The sequence below is a fragment of the Astatotilapia calliptera genome, chromosome 6 (assembly GCF_964374335.1).
Source record: "Astatotilapia calliptera chromosome 6, fAstCal68.1, whole genome shotgun sequence".
Lineage (NCBI taxonomy): Eukaryota > Metazoa > Chordata > Actinopteri > Cichliformes > Cichlidae > Astatotilapia > Astatotilapia calliptera.
The window spans coordinates 44,243,887-44,265,459 of NC_137427.1; the positions used below are offsets into that span (position 1 = coordinate 44,243,887).

The 21,573-nt window shown below is 44.0% G+C and overlaps 1 protein-coding gene and 2 long non-coding RNA genes across 4 annotated transcripts; 2 read left to right on the forward strand and 1 right to left on the reverse strand.

The window, feature by feature from the left end:
• Positions 1-1,112: 1,112 nt before the first annotated feature.
• Positions 1,113-20,131, reverse strand: LOC113024817 (glutathione S-transferase theta-3-like). Of its 2 annotated transcripts, XM_080302535.1 has the most exons (5): positions 19,650-20,124; positions 15,977-16,064; positions 15,751-15,901; positions 12,336-12,512; positions 1,113-1,649 (listed from the first exon to the last, which is right to left on the reverse strand). In XM_080302535.1, the coding sequence occupies exons 1-5, from the start codon at positions 19,759-19,761 to the stop codon at positions 1,452-1,454; spliced, it is 726 nt and encodes a 241-aa protein (XP_080158661.1). In that variant the 5' UTR covers positions 19,762-20,124; the 3' UTR covers positions 1,113-1,451. The 2 variants fall into 2 exon arrangements, with proteins under 2 accessions (XP_080158661.1, XP_080158662.1); XM_080302536.1 differs by lacking the exon at positions 12,336-12,512 and having other exon boundaries at positions 19,650-20,131.
• LOC145429268 (uncharacterized) lies at positions 13,063-15,544 on the forward strand. The gene is made up of 3 exons (XR_013909507.1): positions 13,063-14,213; positions 14,377-14,554; positions 14,956-15,544. It is a non-coding gene; the product is annotated as an uncharacterized LOC145429268 (long non-coding RNA).
• On the forward strand, positions 16,150-18,916 carry LOC145429267 (uncharacterized). The gene is made up of 6 exons (XR_013909506.1): positions 16,150-16,569; positions 17,403-17,641; positions 17,739-17,850; positions 18,164-18,250; positions 18,364-18,536; positions 18,700-18,916. It is a non-coding gene; the product is annotated as an uncharacterized LOC145429267 (long non-coding RNA).
• Positions 20,132-21,573: the final 1,442 nt, after the last annotated feature.

Below are 21,573 nucleotides of genomic sequence, written 5' to 3' on the forward strand. Positions count from 1 at the left end.
TGTGCGTGAGATTGTGCAGATAAATAAAACAAATAAGCAGAGTATTTCTGGCTCTTCTGTGAAATCATTATGAGTGAAAGCAGGTAAAACATCAGCATTATAACAACAGCGTGGACTCTGGCCACATACCCACTCTTACTGTTTCCTTATGTCAGGGGTGGGGAACTCCAGACCTCAAGGGCCGCTGTCCTGAACGTGTTTTAAAGTTCGCTTGGTAATGAACTAATCGTATGATTCAGGTGTGTTGACCCAGGGTGAGACCTAAAACCTGCAGCACACCGACCTGCATCCTGACTTTGACTTTCTCTCACCTTTATTATTTATTTTAGAACAACACACATGTCCATGTATGAAAAGAACATTTTCAATAACATCCTTTCTTTGAGTACTTCAGTTCACCGTCCATAAATGTACTTTAATGACAATGACTGCCTTGGAGCAGCTGTTTGTATTTGTTCGGGGAAATTACATTCAAATAAATGTATTTGTCATTTCCACTGAGGTGGTGCTGTGGGTACTGCTTTCCAGCCCTCTGCTGTGGATGTTCACCATAATAAGGATTTGCTGCTGCTGCCTCAATCTCCTTTCTTTCTTAATGCTGTATTTGTTAAGTTCTTTATAGACTTTAATCGGTTTTTTAACATCTCTGGAGTAGGTTGGACTCATGGGATCCTTTTCTGTGGATAAAGCAAAATGTCCCTTTTAGACTGGTCAGATGGTGCCAACCCCACCTCTTCAACCCTGGGTGAACCGAGCTGGTTGATAACCAGCCCTGTGTGAGAGATTATCCTGACCACTAATGTTAGAGTAAGTGAATCCAGACAATGAAGACATCCTGGGTACACTGAACTGGCTTTGTAGTGTAGACCTCTGGTAAAGTAGCATGTTGTGGTGGGCGGCCATCTTTGAAGAACAGTCAATTTCTACGTGAAAGGGCCGTCTCTGCTTGTGAGTACAAGTCTTGTTTGTTCTACAGTATGTCTGTGTATTACACTTGCACTGATTACTGTGCATGTAAATATGAAACACTAGGTGGCAGCAGTGCACCGTCATTTGCAAACATCCACACAGATCTGCACCAACACAGTAAACACAAAGGGAGGAAGCCAGGCTGACAGAGTGCTGCAGACACTTTATTAGGCTTGAAAGAAGATTAACAGCAGCTTCATTATATACGAAGACAGAGCTTTTATAACTGTGCATTTATTCTGAAAGCTCATGTTCCACATTCCTCTGTTACATAATCAGGTCTGCAGAGCCATGTCTGCCTGTCTCCATGGAGAAGCCCTGCACTATGCAACAAGAGTGTACTGAGTTTACTTGAAACATCTGGAATGCATACTACATTATCCTGTTAGTACAGACATACATGTAAGACGTTGTGTGTATTTGTTGTATCGACACATATGAGATGAATCCAAGTCATTTGCACAGAATCGGTGCCGTCCTGTTCACATGAAGAGCCTGAGGATCTTGGGCTTGAAGACCTGCATCTTGCTGGAGTCCATGCTTTTCACACTCTCCTGTGCTCCCAGGATATACTGGTGTGCCTCATCGAAGAGCTCCTTTCCAATAGCTTCCTGGACTCTGTCCCGCCACGCACTCAGCTTGGGTCTCCCCTCAAACACGTCCACGCCGGCGCCCACAGGCTGCATTGAGACAAGCACAAGAAGAGGATTCAGGTTTAGTCCCCACAGAGATCAGAACCGGTTTGTTCATCGACCTCGTTCCCAGCAGCTGTTTCAGCTCAGGAGGAGCTCTGAAAACACCGGGGATGTGTGCGACTAGTCAACAAAGTGTTGCTACGGTTACTAGTCGGTACCAGGCGAACTAGTTGTTGGACCTGTTTATATTTTAATTTAAGTATTGTTGGTGAGAAACACCATTGATCTGGATGAACTGGAAAAAGGAAATACCATTGCTAAAACCAGTGGTTCCCAAACTTTTTTTGCTGGGCCCCCCTTTGTTTCACAAGAAAAATGCCCCCCCCCCACAAAACAAAAAAAACCTTCCTCCAACCACACGCCCATATTTTGCTCCATTGCTGTTTATTTCACACCTCAAACATTTAGTGAACAATTAAGCAAATACAAGTAATCTGCAGGAAGTAATAACATAAACTACTAACTCTGTCACGCTGCGTCCGCACCTACACGGGTGATTTTGAACACGCAGCTGTTTCGTCCACGTAAACAGCGTTTCAAATCACTGAAAACTGAGATTTTTAAACTCCTTTTTTGCGTTTACGTGTGGACGAGGAATACAGAGTTCGTCACGCAGCGTCAAAGGTATGTAACTTTTTCCACGTCACGCTGTGGCCACGTTATTGTTTACATGAGATGAACTGCAGAATGGCAGATAGTCAGATTAACAGTTTTATATAATTCCCCAACAGCTCGTATCAGAACAAATGACCAAACATCCTCCAGCTTCTGTCTCCTGAGGGGCACCAGGCAGGGATGCCCACTCTCCCCTTCACTGTTTGCAATTTTTGAGCCACTAGCAGCAGCAATTAGACAGAATTCAGTAATTAAGGGCATAAAATGTAAGAATATAGAACATAAAATCAGCCTTTATGCAGATGATGTGTTACTTTTTCGCCAAAATTCACAAACCAATCTCTCTGGGGTGATTGAATTGATAAATTCTTTCTCAAGTGTCTCAGATTATTCAATTAACTGGTCAAAATCTACAGTCCTTCCGATTAATTGCTCCTTCCATAATTCTTCTTCTACACCACTGCAATCGGGAAATATAAAATATTTAGCTATTAATGTTTCTCCTAAGCTTTCAGAATTAACTAAATTAAACCACATCCCACTTTTAAAGACAGTAGAAGGCGATCTGACTAGATGGAAATCTCTACCCATATCACTCATGGGAAGGGTCGCCACTATAAAAATGATTGTCTTACCAAAAATAAACTATTTATTGTCAATGATCCCAAATAAGCCATCACAAGATTGGTTCAGATCTCTAGACTCGTATATGTCTAAATTCCTTTGGAAACATAAACATAAACCCCCACATTAATCCAATACAAAATATTACATAGAGTGCACTATACATCATAGGATGTTCAAGATGGGCTATACGCCTTCCAACAACTGCTCACACTGCACAGCAAATACACCGGACAATTACATCCATGCTCTTTGGTTCTGTCCACCAGTGCAAAAGTTTTGGCGCGAGATATGTGAAGACTTATCAAAGTGTCTGAAATGTAACATTCCAGCCTTTAGTGTGCTTGCTGGGCAATTTGGATGAGGTCAGTGCAGAAATAAACACAGCTCGCGTTGTTTTTACGGCCCTATGCATCGCCAAGAAAATGGTCCTCATTAACTGGAAAAATAAAAATAATCTTAATTCTAACCAATATAAAAACCATCTAATCGATCACATTAGTCTTGATACATCCTCTGCCATCACATTTGATCAATCCCTTTGGGCTCCTTTGATCGGCTTCATCACCTAGTGGGGGTGGGGGGTCATGGTTTGGTCCTGCCTTCGCTATTGTGGTTGATGTGGGGGTAGGGATGGCCTTAGGGCGTCTGGGGAGTCCCAAGGGATGTTTTCCCTGGAGGTCCTAAGCCAGGGGATGTGGCCATGACCTGGTTAGGGGCTCTGGGGGCTCTTAGATGGTGTTTTCCTTGTGGCTGCATACAGCAGAGATGGGGGAGGGTCTGTGCTGGCAGACGTTGGTTACTGGCCTGGTAGCCTGGCTGCCCCTGGGTGGGTTCGGGATGGGCGTGGAGGCTTGGGGGTCTGGGGGTGCTCCGCCCCCGGTCTGGGGTGCTGGCTGGGCCTTGGGTCCTGGCTGTTGTGTCGCCGGAGCTGTGGGCGGGTGGGTGCAGGGGGGCTCAGCCCCAGTGCAGGGGGACCTCTGGTGCATCGGCCCAACTAGGGGGCTCTCTAACTGGTGGGGAGGTTGTTGTATCTTTGCAGGAGGTCTCCTCACTACAGGAGCTCACTCTGCAGGTGGGGGAGAGATATAGGAGAGGTGGAGAATGAACTCAACCTGGGTGTCTATTGTCTAGAGCCTTTCAGTCTGTTGCACCAAGGCTGTGGAACAGTTTACCACTACAATTACGTTTGCTTGACTCTGTGGATTCTTTTAAAAAAAACAGTTAAAAACTCTTCTGTTCAAACAAGCCTTTTGTTGATCTACATATTTTATTTTATTTTTTACATTATTTACATTTGATCTTTTACATTGTATATAATGTCTATTGATTTTATTGTTTATTTTAATATTTTAATATTTGTGTACAGCGCTTTGTGATTGCCTGTCTGCGAAAAGCGCTTAATAAATAAAGTTTACTTACTTACTTACTTGTGTACAGGGATTAGGCAAATGAGTATTTTGTCCACATCATCCTCTCCATGCATGTTGTCCTACTCCAAGCTGTATAGGCTACTACCAATTAAGTATATTAGGTGATGTGCATCTCTGTAATGAGAAGGGGTGTGGTCTAATGACATCAACACCCTATATCAGGTGTGCATAATTATTAGGCAACGTCCTTTCCTTTGGCAAAATGGGTCAAAAGAAGGACTTGACAGGCTCAGAAAAGTCAAAAATAGTGAGATATCTTGCAGAGGGATGCAGCAGTCTCAAAATTGCAAAGCTTCTGAAGCGTGATCATTGAACAATCAAGCGTTTCATTCAAAATAGTCAACAGGGTCGCAAGAAGCGTGTGGAAAAACCAAGGCGCAAAATAACTGCCCATGAACTGAGAAAAGTCAAGCGTGCAGCTGCCAAGATGCCACTTGCCACCAGTTTGGCCATATTTCAGAGCTGCAACATCACTGGAGTGCCCAAAAGCACAAGGTGTGCAATACTCAGAGACATGGCCAAGGTAAGAAAGGCTGAAAGACGACCACCACTGGTTTACTATTCAAAGTCTCGTCTGTCTGAGATTTACCCACAAGTGATGGATCAGTGTGAGAGATGTCATGCCACCCCATGTGACCTAGGCCATATGTTCTTTCTGTGCCCAAGACTCCATGGCTTCTGGAGTCAGTATTCAGTTATTCTTTCCAAGGCTCTTGGGACCCAAATCTGCATGGACCCTTTTCTAGCTGTTTTTGGGCTTCCAGTCAACACTGGTCTAACCGACCCTACACACTTCAAAATTTTAGCCTTTACATCACTTTTGGCTAGACGTTGCATCTTACTCCTTTGGAAATCTTCATAGCCACCTTCAGTTTCTTTTTGGTTTAGAGATGTGATGTCATTTCTTAAATTGCAAAAGATAGGCCTTGTGGCGAAGGGCAAATACAGAGAATTTTATCGTATCTGGGGCCCCTTTGTAGACTATTGCAAGTCATTACACGCTCTACCAGCTGATTAATATCATATCTCTTCCCCCCTTCTTTTTTTTTTTTTTTTTTTTTGTGTGTTTTGGGGTTTGTTGTTTGTGTTTGTTTTGGGTTTCTTATTAGGTTTTGTTTGTTTATTTAAGCCTGTGTGTGTGTGTTATCGTATCTGTTCATGTAAGAAAAACTAAAAAATATGTGAGGGGAACAGATTGTATTGTCATTGTAAACCACTGTACACTTGTCTCTCAATAAAAATATGAAAAGAAAAAAAAAAAAAAAAAAAAAAAAAGACGACCACCACTGAACAAGACACACAAGCTGAAACGTCAAGACTGGGCCAGGAAATATCTCAAGACTGGTTTTTCTAAGGTTTTATGGACTGATGAAATGAGAGTGAGTCTTGATGGGCCAGATGGATGGGCCCGTGGCTGGATTGGTAAAGGGCAGAGAGCTCCAGTCCCACTCAGACGCCAGCAAGGTGGAGGTGGAGTACTGGTTTGGGCTGGTATCATCAAAGATGAGCTTGTGGGGCCTTTTCAGGTTGAGGATGGAGTCAAGCTCAACTCCCAGTCCGACTGCCAGTTTCTGGAAGACACCTTCTTCGAGCAGTGGTACAGGAAGAAGTCTGCATCCTTCAAGAAAAACATGATTTTCATGCAGGACAATGCTCCATCACACGCGTCCAAGTACTCCACAGCGTGGCTGGCAAGAAAGGGTATAAAAGAAGAAAAACTAATGACATGGCCTCCTTGTTCACCTGATCTGAACCCCATTGAGAACCTGTGGTCCATCATCAAATGTGAGATTTACAAGGAGGGAAAACAGTACACGTCTCTGAACAGTGTCTGGGAGGCTGTGGTTGCTGCTGCACGCAATGTTGATGGTGAACAGATCAAAACACTGACAGAATCCATGGATGGCAGGCTTTTGAGTGTCCTTGCAAAGAAAGGTGGCTATATTGGTCGCTGATTTGTTTTTGTTTTGTTTTTGAATGTCAGAAATGTATATTTGTGAATGTGGAGATGTTATATTGGTGTCACTGGTAAAAATAAATAATTGAAATGGGTATATATTTGTTTTTTGTTAAGTTGCCTAATAATTATGCACAGTAATAGTCACCTGCACACACAGATATCCCCCTAAAATAGCTAAAACTAAAAACAAACTAAAAACTACTTCCAGAAACATTCAGCTTTGATATTAATGAGTTTTTTGGGTTCATTGAGAACATGGTTGTTGTTCAATAATAAAATTATTCCTCAAAAATACAACTTGCCTAATAATTCTGCACTCCCTGTAGTTTGGGAGATGATTGGATGATGGGGTGGGTGCAGTTTTCTCTGGGGTGGAGTCGGGTGGGCTGCCCCGGACTCTGTGGGGCTGGTCGGTGCTGCTGCTGCGGGCCCTGGTCTGAATGGGCCTGGGCCCCCTTGCCCTGGTGGGTTCGAGAGTGTGGGGGGTGCATACTGGGTTCAGTGGGGGAGCTGCCCCCAGGCCCTCCCTTTCTTCCCTCCCCATCCTCAGCTGCCTCCCTCTTCCCGCTCTACCACACCCACCCACACACGCAGGGCTTGGGGTGCAGGTATGTCACCAGGGTGCAGGGGAGGCACGCCCCCTCTGTCCCCTTCTGGCCGCCTGTGCCTCAATTTTATTCTGCAACCTAGACATCCACATTACTCACACTCTCACATAACACATACATATAGGGCCTTGGGGGTGGGCACGTTTTACAGCATCCAGAGGATGGTCGGTGTACTCCAACCCACCTCTGGCGCTGGTGCCCTACCCTCAATTTTAAATGCATATAGACACTGAGGGTTTTCGGGAGGAGCCGTGCTGCTCTCTGATAGGAAGCAGGAACCATGCTCTCCTGAGTTTTAAATGCACTTTAGAACAGCACACAGCAACACTACATATGAGCGGGCGTAGGGAGGTTGGGTCTTAGACTCAACCTCTCTGGGTACATCTCAGGCCCTCTAAAGTATGGAGGCCTATCTCCCCTCACCACACTCCCTGCCGGTGGCTGATGCCCTCAGATGTTGGTGTGTTGGTGGTTCTTGTCGTCTGGGGCTGGGCGCTCATGTATGTACCGGCTCACTCCTGGTGGCCGATTGGCGGGGCCGGGTGCCTGTGGCCCGGCTGAGCCCCTTCCGGGGGGTGGGGTGCCCTCAGGCCTCTGGGCCTGAAGCTCGGTCCTCTCTGGCACAGCTGGCTGCCGGCAGAGCCCGCGGGCACGCCACTGCAACCCCCTCTGGCCTCTGCTCCGTAGCTGCGGGGTGACCTCTCATTTGGGGCTCTACTCAGCTCTTCCCAGGAGGGTGGCACGGTTCCCCCCCTTTTTGGTGGTCCTCCTCAGGTCCTCTGGATGTCTGGGGCCTGGATCTCCTCCATACCTGCTTCATGCCCTGGGGGATGGGGCTGTGACTCCCCACACTCCCTAGCAGATCGTTAAATGGAGAAACCTTTGGAATACAAGCATGCTGATCCACACAGGTATGCACACAGGTGTACACACGGGTGTTCACAGACGCGGACTACAGCTTTCTTGGCTGCTGCCTCAAAGCACATTGTGCGCCGTCTATCTTGCGTGCTGCACAATATCGTTTATTATTTAGTATCTACTGATATCTACTGCTAGCTAGTTTATTGTGATGGTGCTGTTTTTATGTTGCTCTTTTTTTGTTTGCTTTCTCTTCTGTTTTTTTTCTTCTCCATACAGGTAATCCAGGTGTTTTGTTTGTTTTTCTTTCTTCCCCCCTTTCTCACCCTCTCTTTCTTTCATTCTTTCTCCCTGTCCTATCCCCCAGTCATGTCTGTCTCGTTTGTAGCAACCGAAAGTAAAATAAAATAAATACATAATTATAATAAAGGTCAATCAAATGGACCAATATGGCAAGGCCATGATGATCCACTTGGTAAAATAAATCTGCTTGGCATCTTTCTTGGCCTTAAGACAACAATTCTGACGGCTAAAGATCCAAACAGGACACAAAAAGAAAATGTCGTGGTTCCCAAACTTTTTTTGCTGGGCCCCCCTTTGTTTCACAAGAAAAATGCCCCCCCCCCACAAAACAAAAAAACCATCCTCCAACCACACGCCCATATTTTGCTCCATTGCTGTTTATTTCACACCTCAAACATTTAGTGAACAATTAAGCAAATACAAGTAATCTGCAGGAAGTAATAAAATAAACTACTAACTCTGTCACGCTGCGTCCGCACCTACACGGGTGATTTTGAACACGCAGCTGTTTCGCCCACGTAAACGGCGTTTCAAATCACTGAAAACTGAGATTTTTAAACTCCTTTTTTGCGTTTACGTGTGGACGAGGAATACAGAGTTCGTCATGCAGCGTCAAAGGTATGTAACTTTTTCCACGTCACGCTGTGGCCACGTTATTGTTTACATGAGATGAACTGCAGAATGGCAGATAGTCAGATCAACAGTATTTTCTCTCTATCTGCAGGTTTACACGCTTACATATAAACACGCAGTTACTGTCCCTCTATTTACAAAGGCAGAGGCGTCACAGTGTGATTGTTTTACGTGTAGTTTTTTCCTGTGTACTGATAGTCACTGCTCACCTAATGCGGAGTTTCTAATGGTCAAATGCAGACCTTATTATCTCCCCAGAGAATTCACTTCGATCATACTCACTGCCGTGTATATCCCCCCCGACGCTAATGCTAGGTTGGCCATGAAAGAACTTTCTGCAGCCATTAACAAACACCAGAATAAACACCCCGAGGCTGCTTTTATTGTTGCTGGCGACTTCAACCACACCAACTTAAAGACAGTCCTCCCCAGATTCCACCAACATGTCTCCTGCCACACCAGAGGAGACAAGACTTTAGACCATGTGTATTCCAACCTGGCTGGAGCCTACAAAGCCACACCCCTCCCCCACATTGGCCAATCGGACCATCTCTCCCTGTTCCTCACACCTCGGTATTCACCACTCATCCAACGTGTGAAACCTGCTGTGAGGACAATTAAAGTGTGGCCAGAGGGGACAGACGCAGTGCTCCAGGACAGATTTAAAAACACAGACTGGAATATGTTCACCCACACAGACCTGGACCAGTACGCCTCATCTGTACTGGATTACATCTCCAAAACCACAGACAGTGTCACCACCCAGAAACGGATCACCATGTACCCCAACCAGAAGCCTTGGATGAACCGGGATGTTCGTCTCCTCCTGAAGGCCCGCAACACCGCCTTTAGGTCAGGAGATGCACACGCCTACAGCACAGCCAGGGCTAATCTAAAGAAGGGCATCAAAAAAGCCAAACACATTACAAAAAGAAGGTAGAAGAACACTTCTCCAACTCCAACCCCCGACGCATGTGGCAAGGACTCCAGACCATCACAGACTACAGGACCACCAAACCCTCCCCCGCATCCTCTGATGTCTCCTTCCTCAACGAGCTCAACAACTTTTATGCTCGTTTTGAGCGAGGGAACCCCACAACCACAACCAAAGCAGACTTGACGCCAGACCACCAACCTCTGACTCTCTCCCCCACCGATGTAGGAGTGGTGCTGAGCAGGATCAATGTCCACAAGGCTGCAGGCCCTGATGGCATCCCCGGGCGTGTTCTCAGAGCGTGTTCTGGGGAGCTTGCAGGAGTGCTCACAGACATATTCAACCTGTCCTTGGCCCACGCTGTGGTACCGGCCTGCTTCAAATCCACCTCCATCGTCCCGATACCCAAAAACTCCAACCCATCTTGCCTCAATGACTACCGCCCAGTAGCACTCACCCCCATCATCACTAAGTGCTTAGAGCAGCTGGTCCTAGCACACTTCAAATCCTGTCTCCCCCCCACCCTGGACCCCCACCAATTCGCATACCGCCGGAACAGGAGCACAGAGGATGCAGTCTCCATCGCACTGCACTCTGTCTTCTCACACCTGGACATCAACAACACCTACACCAGAATGCTGTTTATAGACTTCAGTTCAGCATTCAATACAATCCACCCCTCACAACTCATCAGGAAACTGACAGACCTGGGTATCAGTTCCCTCATCTGCAAATGGTTACTGGACTTCCTGACCAACCGGCCCCAACATGTCCGGCTGGATAACCGCTGCTCATCTACCATCACAATGAACACCGGTGTACCACAAGGCTGTGTGATGAGCCCTTTCCTCTACTCCCTCTTCACCCACGACTGCAGACCTGCTGATGGTTCCAACACCATCATTAAGTTTGCAGATGACACCACGGTGATTGGCCTCATCAGTGACAACGATGAGGCCGCCTACAGGGAGGAGGTGGATCGTCTGGCTGAGTGGTGCGACAGAAACAACCTGCTGCTTAACACCGAGAAGACCAAGGAGCTCATCGTGGACTACAGGAGGAATGCTGACCCACATCCACCCATCCACATTAAGGGGACGGCTGTGGAGCGTGTGAGCAGCTTCAAGTTCCTGGGAGTCCACATCTCCGAGGATCTCACCTGGACGACCAACTGCTCCAAGCTGGTCAAGAAGGCTCACCAGCGCCTCTTCTTCTTGAGGACTCTGAGGAAGAACCACCTGTCCTCAGACATCCTGGTGAACTTCTATCGTTGCACCATCGAGAGCATCCTGACCAACTGTATAACAGTCTGGTACGGGAACTGCTCTGCCTCGGACCGGAAGGCGTTGCAGAGGGTCGTGAAAACTGCCCAGCGCATCGCCGGAGCACCACTTCCTGCCATAAAAGATATCTACAGGAAGCGGTGTCTGAAAAGGGCTGGGAAAATCATCAAAGACCCCAGTCACCCATCGCATGGACTCTTCACCCTCCTGCCCTCTGGGAGGCGCTACAGGAGCCTCCGGACTAAGACCACCAGGTACCGGAACAGCTTCTTCCCCACAGCTGTCAGACTCCTGAACTCTGCTTCCTGACATCTGACCCACGTTAAACTCATGGACTGAACACACACACACCCACAATGGACAACTGTACCCTCAAACACACAACAATAACATGGACTGAACCACCACTCACAACCACTAGCACTTTATATAGCCTCTGTAGAAACTATCTACACCCTCACTTATCTTAACTGCACTACTGTATAGCTCTGTGTAAATAATCATTCTGTACATACGATAATCTTTAATCCTACAACTGTTTACAACTTGCATAGTTCCCATTTCTGTATATCTCAGATTCTGTAAAGTTATTTATTTCATATTCTGTATAGTTTTTCATATTTATATCCTGTTCATAGCCTGCACATAGCTTGTACTCACTACAGCCTGTACATACTTATAGTTATAGAATATTCACAACATACTTACAAGTGTTTGTGAACTAAAGATCAAGAATGTGGGATCCTGTTTGTCTGTGATTTGAACCGGGGGAACAAACTGTGTCAGGATCAGCCTGATGTTATTTGTATCCTGCTGTAACTTTACTGTATAAAGAGCAAACATCTCCAACATGTCAGGAGCAGTTAGTCATTACAACAAGTGTTTGTGAACTAAAGATCAAGAATGTGGGATCCTGTTTGTCTGTGATTTAAACAGCCCAGCGCTGCTCCTGAAGAAGGGGAACCTGCAGGGAGACCTACCTCAGCACCTGTGCAGGTGAAGCCAAAGGGCAGATTTGCTTCACCAGATTTTCTAGTCTTTGGCTCAGAATGAAGTTGGTTTGGAAACATATTCAGCGACGCTTCATCTCCTGCTTTGTGTTTGTGTGGGCGCCCCGTCAAAAACCTGTCCACGATGCTAGCAGTGTCCAAACGTTCTTTGTTTTTGTTTTGTTTTTTCCTTCATACCGCCCCCCCTGCAATGGCTCTGCCCCCCCCGCCCCCGGACTGGAAAATACATTTAAAATGTGATTAAAGGGACAATATGCCAAAAATGCACCAACTTACAAAGAAATGACAGATGTGCACTTAATGATGGTGTGACGGAGACCTGAATGAGTTTAAGATCTCGTGTTTGCTCCTCTCATAGTGGGAACACTGATTCTGATTCCTGTTACTGCGGGTACATTTGGGCCGCTCACCTGCATGATCTCCACAATGGCGACCAGATCAGCCAGTGAAATCTGATCTCCAGCGATAAAGGGCCTGTCCTGGAGGAACTTTTCTTCAACGAGTTTCAGGGAGGAGTTCAGATCGTCCAAGGCCGCGTTCATTTTGTCCTCTGGGATTTCCACGCCCATGACCTTGGGAATCATAAGCTACAGGCACAATGGATTCAGTGTGAGTGAAACAATGAGCTTAATGCTGAACACAATCTGATTCAGGAGATGAATGATGACACGGTGACTCTGGGTTTTTCTTTGAGCAAATTCCAACAAACTAGAAAAGTAGCATCTGTCCCAAAGAGGTGGAAGGAAGTAAAAGCTCGAACACGCCGGGGAGGAGACGATGTCTGAATGATGTGGATTTTAAGTCGACGGCTATGACATCGCATGACTTTAGCTTACTGGCTCAGAGCAGCTCTCGCTCTCTCTCTCTCTGAGCGAGCAGACCAATGAAATGGCAGTGATGAAACTTTACCACAGAGGTGCACAGTAAGAACTGCTGAACTCTGTTTTCCAGCAGTGGCATTTATTGCTGATCATTTTCAGTTGGCCCTCACCAGCTGGCCCAGACATGCTCAGTGACATCACTCTGCACAGTGATTTTACTTCATAACCAGACGAAAGGGTATTTCAACAAAGCTAGAACATGATGGTGATAAGATCCCAGATAGCAAGGAGACATTGAACAAATGTTGATTTTCCATCTGAACCATCAGAATCGTCAGGATTGAAATGTCAAAACAAAACCAATGTTGAAACAACAAACCTGACACTGACATTGAAATAACATTGATTCACTGTTGTTCTGTCATCGTTGATTGTTGATCTATTTATAGTTGACAAGGTGACAACAATCACGTTGAAAAACCATCGATTTATGGTTGAGCGGGAAATTAAAGCTGCTACCACTTGGACTATTCCATAGCACCCCCTCTCACAGTGGTACATCCCGCCAGGTAACCATTGTCTTGTACAGTACAGCGGGACATTAGATTTACTCTCAGCGGAATTGACCGGAGAAGGCATCAGTTCATGGCCTGCACCACAATTAGTATAAGGTAAGAATGAATGACTTTTGTTCTATTCGTTATTTCCACGGTTGCATTTGAATAACAGTAAAAAAAACAAAACAAACTTGTTAATGTAAAGTTTCGGATAAAATGTGGGAGCCCGAAATTGTGTCTACTTTCTTCTTACAATCCGGCAACAAATAAATTGCACTGCAAACAAAGTCTATCAACAAAGAAAACATTTTCGTTTCATACTTTTCCGTTATATTCCCTTACAAAGCTAGCTTTAACGCTTCGAGGGTTCCTTTGTTCTTGCCGTCGCCTCGGCGCTTGACCCAGACTTTCACTCTGTAGTTGCTTTTTAGCATAGTACTACAAAAAATTGTAAATCTGTGATATATGATTGATAAACGTAAAGGTAACTGTATAAATGTGTTCAATGACTTTGTTACTTTTAATGATTGGAGAGCACCCGCTTCGATTCGCACTCAATTCAAACTTTACGCTGCACGCTCACCTACCTTGCGTTTGCACCTTTTGTCCACACGTAAACTGCGTTTTATTATTTATTTATTAGTTTTTCGCCTCTCACTGCTTAAGCCATTAATATTTCTAGAATTGTTTTTTTTAAACAGATGCGACCTCACAAAAGATGTTAACTATGCTGTCTGACCTGACGAGAGCTGTTAACGAACTCCGTGAGGAGGTCAGAGCCATCCGCCATCCCGGCTGCAATGAATCGGTAGATGCTGGGGTACTGCCTCTGGATTTGCCCTTGCACAACATTGAGGAGCTAAACAATGCAGAGCCAGCTCTTCAATCACAAGAGGCAAATAAGGCAAAGGTAAGTATATAAAGGTTATGTACACTTTGTAACTATAAAGTATAATAGCTGTCAGATGTGATTTAAATACATAACAACGGCCTGTTGATTACACACACAAGCACTTGCATACACATTAAAGACATGAGACATGCTAATTCCATCTCTTAAAATGTGTCTATAGGTGAGACGCTTTGCCTTGATTGGAGGGACCACACTGCAGGTGCGAGTCCGCCGTGTAATGGCTTATGCCATTACAAACGAGCTGGCCTCGGTACTAAACTGGGCAGGGGAAAAAACCAAGGACCAGACAAAGCAAAAAAGGGCATTTAAAGATACCAAATATGCATTTGCAGAGCGCTGTAAGTTTTACCGTTTTTTTGCTATATTACTTTTTCTTTCTTAATAACAAGACTTTCATGTCCAGTTAATCTGGAGATGGAGTCTTTGGTCTTTGGCTTGTTTAGTCCTCGGGTTGTAGTTTGTACAGCCCGAGGACCCCATGTTTATTTTGTTTTAAAGGATACACGGTACACCATGCTAAGACTTATCACTTTTTCCGCTCATAGCTCTTTGGGAATCAAATGCGGCAGTTTGCAGATTTACGCCTGGTGACTTTCATGTTTATCAGCCTAGGAGTTTACATACTTTCTCCCAGCTGAAGACAGTTAACAAGAGCTTATTCATGTGCTCTAATTCACTTATTGTGTGTGTGTGTGTGTGTGTGTGTGTGTGTGTGTGTGTGTGTATATTTTTGTCCTAGATGGCCTGACGCAGCAGTTGGGAGCAAACTCTATGTCCGAGTTAGTCTTTGCACAAGCAGTGCAGAATTGGCTCCGATACGCCCCAGATCGTTTGGGTGGTGCAGGACGCACATCATCCATCCCCATCCCGGAGTAAAAATTACAAACTTCTGTGAATCATATAAACGTAAATAGGAAACTGTCTTTTAATAAAGTATTTAGCAAACGAAACATGCCTATTGACCTTTTTTGGTTTATTTTTTTCTCTGTTACATCACATGCAATGCTTTCTTATTTTAGGATATTAATATTGACATGATACATTGTGAGACATTTGGTTTTTTTTATAAAGGGTGTCCAATTTGAGGAATAAGTACAATTATGTGTTTAGGTGGTTGAAGTATTGATGGAAACATGCAGTAGTTTAGTATTGGTTAAAATACCTATAAAGAAAGGTAGATTTCCAGTCATGATTTAACTGTTTTAATAAAAAGCAACTGTGCGAAAGAGGTGGAAAATCAACACCATAGCTCAACAGTGTTTCAATATCAGAATCTGACATTGTTTCAATGTCAGCAGTATTAGAAAATATAACGTTGAATCAACGTCAGGTTTCAACATTGATTCAATGTTGAAACCTGACGTTGATTCAACGTTAAAAACGGGTGCAAGAGTGACGTTAGGTCAACGTCACACTTCAACGTTGATTCAATGACACAGCCTGATATTGACTCAACATTGTTTCAATGTTTCCTTGCTATCTGGGATATTACTAATCTAACAGCACCTACAAAGATCAGTGAAGGGGAACGTACCCGGAGGCAGAAGATCTCGGAGCCGTGCATCCGGATGGCCGTGTGCTGCCACGACAGGTACTCATTGACACGAGCACGCTGCTGGAGGTCAGCTGGGTACCAGAAGTCGGGAGTCTTAAACTTCTCAGCCAGGTACAACATGATAGCAATGCTGCAGAGAAGACATCACTGTGACCGTCACGGCAGACCAGCGCTTCCTCAGCTCACGACTTTTTGACATAATCACCTTTCAGCCAGGCAGAAGTCTCCATCTCTGAGAGCTGGGACCTTCCTGATCAGGCTGATCTTCCCAAAGTCCTCCCCATACTGCTGGCCTGGGACCAACACACGCGCATGCACACGCACACATTTTAATAGCAGATATTTGGAAGAATCACATGATCATCGTGGACATAACCACCCAGATAGCAAGGAGACATTGAACAGATGTTGATTTTCCATCTGAACCATCAGAATCGTCAGGATTGAAATGTCAACACAAAACCAATGTTGAAACAACATTGAAATACTGATGAAACCTTACACTGACATTGAAATAACATTGATTCACTGTTGTTCTGTCATCGTTGATTGTTGATCTATTTATAGTTGACAAGGTGACAACAATCACGTTGAAAAACCATCGATTTATGGTTGAGCGGGAAATTAAAGCTGCTACCACTTGGACTATTCCGCAGCACCCCTATCACATTGGTACATCCCTCCAGGTAACCATTGTCTTGTACAGTAGAGCGGGACATTCGATTTACTCTCAGCGGAATTGACCGGAGAAGGCATCAGTTCATGCACTGCACTGGCCTGCACCACGATTAGTATAAGGTAAGAATGAATGACTTTTGTTCTATTCGTTATTTCCACGGTTGCATTTGGATAACAGTAAAAAAAAAAAACTTGTTAATGTAAAGTTTCGGATAAAATGTGGGAGCCCGAAATTGTGTCTACTTTCATCTTACAATCCGGCAACAAATAAATTGCACTGCAAACAAAGTCTATCAACAAAGAAAACATTTTCGTTTCATACTTTTCCGTTATATTCCCTTACAAAGCTAGCTTTAACGCTTCGAGGGTTCCTTTGTTCTTGCCGTCGCCTCGGCGCTTGACCCAGACTTTCGCTCTGTAGTTGCTTTTTAGCATAGTACTACAAAAAAACTGTAAATCTGTGATATATGATTGATAAACGTAAAGGTAACTGTATAAATGTGTTCAATGACTTTGTTACTTTTAATGATTGGAGAGCACCCGCTTCGATTCGCACTCAATTCAAACTTAACGTTGCACGCTCACCTAACTTTACGCTGCACGCTCACCTAACTTGCGTTTGCACCTTTTGTCCACACGTAAACTGCGTTTAGCATTTACGTGTGGACGAGGAAGACGGAGAAAACGCAGCGTCAAAGGTGTGCGCCTATTTTGACGCCACACTGTGCGCCAAGTTTTTGTCTCGGTGCCATGAATTCCTACAATGGCAGACTTAGACAAAATACTGTTAATTTTATTATCTTCAGTGTTTAAATGCTTACATATACGGGTTTGCTTGTAATTGTTGCCTATATACATTTTAAGCTATTATTTATTATTTAGTTCAATCAATAGATCAAGTTTTGTAGTGACTATGAAATATATTGTAATTATCTGTTTCCTGTTTATCCTAGACAGGGCAAAAAAGGACTCCAAATTAAAAAAAAGATAAAAATGAAAGACTGGTGCATTGTGCAGTTTAGCACTGGTGGTACAGAAATAGTCCCTAGATCATGGATAAATGGGGAGAAATTGTCATGGCCTCCATATCCTCCGTGAGACACATTCAGGATCCACGACGCAGTAAAGAGGAGAGTTCATCCTGGTGCAACATGGCTCACCTATGCACCAGTCCGACTTCTAATAAGCCATGGTGGGTATCATCTGGATTGGTGTTGTATAAATGTAACAATAACAAGTTTTTCGTGTCCTAATTTATGTCTGGCCATACATTGTGTTTGTACTTCCAGACACATTTCACGAAGCAGAACGCAGTCTTCAGAAATATCTAAGTGAACACTGTGATACGTCTGACCTTCAGTCCGAAGCTGAAACTCAGACCAGTCATAAAAGAAAGCACAAGTAAAACTTTTTTTATTTCACAAACATATCTTTGATTGCTAAGAATTTATGATCTTGTCTTTTATACATATCTGTGGTGCTTGCATACTGCAATATCACCACATAATATAGTCCAAAAAGTGGAAGCTTGTAAACTTTTTATAAATGCAAAGCCGTGTACACTTGTGCACTTCAAAAATTCCTTGTATACAGTACCTTCTTGCACATCTGTTTCCTGTGTGTGTTGTTATAAATCAAACTGTAACTTTAGGAAAAAATATTCCAAAAGCACATTTGTAATTACTTATGACCGTTTTCAACTTTTTTTCTTTAGACCAAATCCCCTGTACACATAGTGACTCAGAGGATGAGCAGCCCACAAAAAAATGGTTTCCCCAGGCCCCTCGAGTGAAAATACCAGGTAATAAAATACTGTCTAGTGTCTTTGTACATATCTGTGTGTGACACAAGGAAACTTTTGATAAGTTGTCTGTATTCTTAAATACTTAAAAAAAATTTATCTTTTTCTGTCAGACCTGACGAGAGCTGTTAACGAACTCCGTGAGGAGGTCAGAGCCATCCGCAATACCGGCTGCAATGAATCGGTAGATGCTGGGGTACTGCCTCTGGATTTGCCCTTGCACAACATTGAGGAGCTAAACAATGCAGAGCCAGCTCTTCAATCACAAGAGGCAAATAAGGCAATGGTAAGTATATAAAGGTTATGTACACTTTGTAACTATAAAGTGTAATAGCTGTCAGATGTGATTTAAATACATAACAACGGCCTGTTGATTAAACACACAAGCACTTGCATACACATTTAAGACATGAGACACGCTAATTCCATCTCTTAAAATGTGTCTATAGGTGAGACGCTTTGCCTTGATTGGAGCCTGACGCAGCAGTTAGGGGCAAACTCTATGTCCGAGTTAGTCTTTGCACAAGCAGTGCAGAAATGGCTCCGATACGCCCCAGATCGTTTGGGTGGTGCAGGACGCACATCATGCAAAAAATTACAAACTTCTGTGAATCATATAAACGTAAATAGGAAACTGTCTTTTAATAAAGTATTTAGCAAACGAAACATGCCTATTGACCTTTTTTTGTTTATTTTTTTTCTCTCTTACATCACATGCAATGCTTTCTTATTTTAGGATATTAATATTGACATGATACATTGTGAGACATTTGGTTTTTTTTTTATAAAGGGTGTCCAATTTAAGGAATAAGTACAATTATGTGTTTAGGTGGTTGAAGTATTGATGGAAACATGCAGTAGTTTAGTATTGGTTAAAATACCTATAAAGAAAGGTAGATTTCCAGTCATGATTTAACTGTTGTTTTAATAAAAAGCAACTGTGCGAAAGAGGTGGAAAATCAACACCATAGCTCAACAGTGTTTCAATATCAGAATCTGACATTGTTTCAATGTCAGCAGTATTAGAAAATATAACGTTGAATCAACGTCAGGTTTCAACATTGATTCAACATCAAAACCTGACGTTGTTTCAACGTTAAAAAAGGGTGCAAGAGTGATGTTAGGTCAACGTCACACTTCAACGTTGATTCAATGACACAGCCTGATATTGACTCAACATTGTTTCAATGTTTCCTTGCTATCTGGGCAGACAGCGTCAGGCAGTCAGTGCGGACCGACGGAGCAGCTGCTCTGCAAGCAACGGAACCCAAGTTCAAAGAAACCCTGATCTACACCCTCACAGACTCACAACTCAGACCTGTGCTCGTCCAAACCTCCTTACTGCTGCTGTGAACGGTCACACTGGCGACGTTCTTCGTGTCTGCGTGCGTGAACTCACCGTCCAGCAGAGAAAGCTTCTTGAAGTCGAAGCTGATGTTGTTCTTCTTGGCGAAAATGTACACGGAGCGGCAGGGCTGCGAGAACAGGTCCAGGTAGAGCTCCAGCGCCATAGCTGACGGTCCTGTGTCGGCTCCTTCTGAGCAGGGTGCGGACACCAAAGAGTTTAAAGCCCTCTAAGATAGTTGGCGCCCCGCCCCCTGCTGTCGTGTGCCTCACCCTGATAGTGGAGTTAATGGCGACGGTAAAAACATAAGCGTGTTTAAAAAGCACACAAAATGTGTTTAAACACACGTTTTAAAGTGTTTTCAAACACAAGGCGTGTCCAGTGAAACCAGCAGCTGCAGAGCACTGGCTGGGTTCACTCTCCTGGAAACAAATGAAAAAATAAACTGCGCTTTGAATCTACACCAGTAACTTTTACCAACAGCCTTATATGAGACGCACTTAGTATCTCAAAGCTGTGCTTGAGGTCCAATCTGTTTCTATCAAAGGTGAAGTGCATTAAGCATGTGAGTGAAGTTGGCCCCCCACCTTCTTCAAATCCAACAAAAGTGGTATCAAACGTTTGTGCTGCAAACATCTTTGTTTGTGCTGCTATCATTTTAAAAATATTAATAACATAACATCTTGATGCGTGCTTAATCTTCCAGGTAAGTAAATCCCAAAAGGTTGGTTCCACACGCATGCAAACAGCTCGTCTCCACTGCTTTAACTGTTAAACAGAGGCAACACTGCGGCTGGCAGGGTTTATTATGTGGAGCAGCAGCTTGTTTAGTTTAAACAGTCTGCATTAAGCTGGGCAAACACTGCGATTTTTTTCAGTCCCGTTATTCAGCTGCTGCTCAAACTGTACAATTGAATCTCAGGGGTTAGAAGTTCATAGGTCACGATGCAGGTCTCACACTATACAGCCTGATGCTCTGATGCGACCTGAGTGCTCACACTGTGCGTCCATAACATGAAGCTTATCATACAAAAGCTGTCTCTCGCTCTGTCTTTCACACACACAGACACACACACACCATCAACTTTGCAACGAACAGGTGTACCTGGCAAAGTGTGTGTAACCCTCAGTGTTACTGACATGTTCCACACTGATGCACAACAGTACTCTGGGCCCCACACTGTTTTATTAAGTATGTCTAATCACTGTAGACATTACATGTACCTTCTTAAAGGAGAGGTCAAAGGTCAGCTACCTTTATAGGTTCCTGCTATATGTTGTGACATATACACAGCACAGTTGTAGGAATGATAGTTTCTAAGTTCTAAAGCTTTTTGTCAATTTTCAACCAATAAATCATCAAGTTGACCTTGAAGACCACAAGTTTGAATGGATTGTTAACATGACCCCACTCCACAACACAATCCGCACTGACTTTAACAAATGTGCTATAGGCTCACCTGGAAAATAGTGAGCTTTACAAGACTGATTTTGTTCCAAAGGCTTGCACAGACCTCAACCAATCCTAAGGCTAATTAGCACGGCTAGAATTTTAAAAACATTTGTTAAATGTTGTCATTGCTAACATATACCTGTTTTAGAGCATGGTGAGTAGCCAGAGTGCAAAGTTATTTTTACCTCTAAAAAAAATGTGAAGATGTGATATTAGCATGTACGGAGCCCCTCTGATGACACGGTCCAAAAATAAATAAATTGTGGCCACAAAATACTACTTCGTGGCCACGAAATGGGTATAACGTGCGCACGAAATACTTATTTGTGGGCACGAAACACTTGACCGATAACCGTGATCCTTCCCAGGCCCAGTTGGTTGACAATAAAATCTACCCCAACGTCCGGATTGTACTTACGTCTGCAAAGCAACTGGGCTCTCAATATCCTGTTTAAATGTCTCTCCATAATAATGGTTCCTTTCAGTGCCAGGCTTTTCAAAATGCATCTGTAGCTCAGTCCCAGC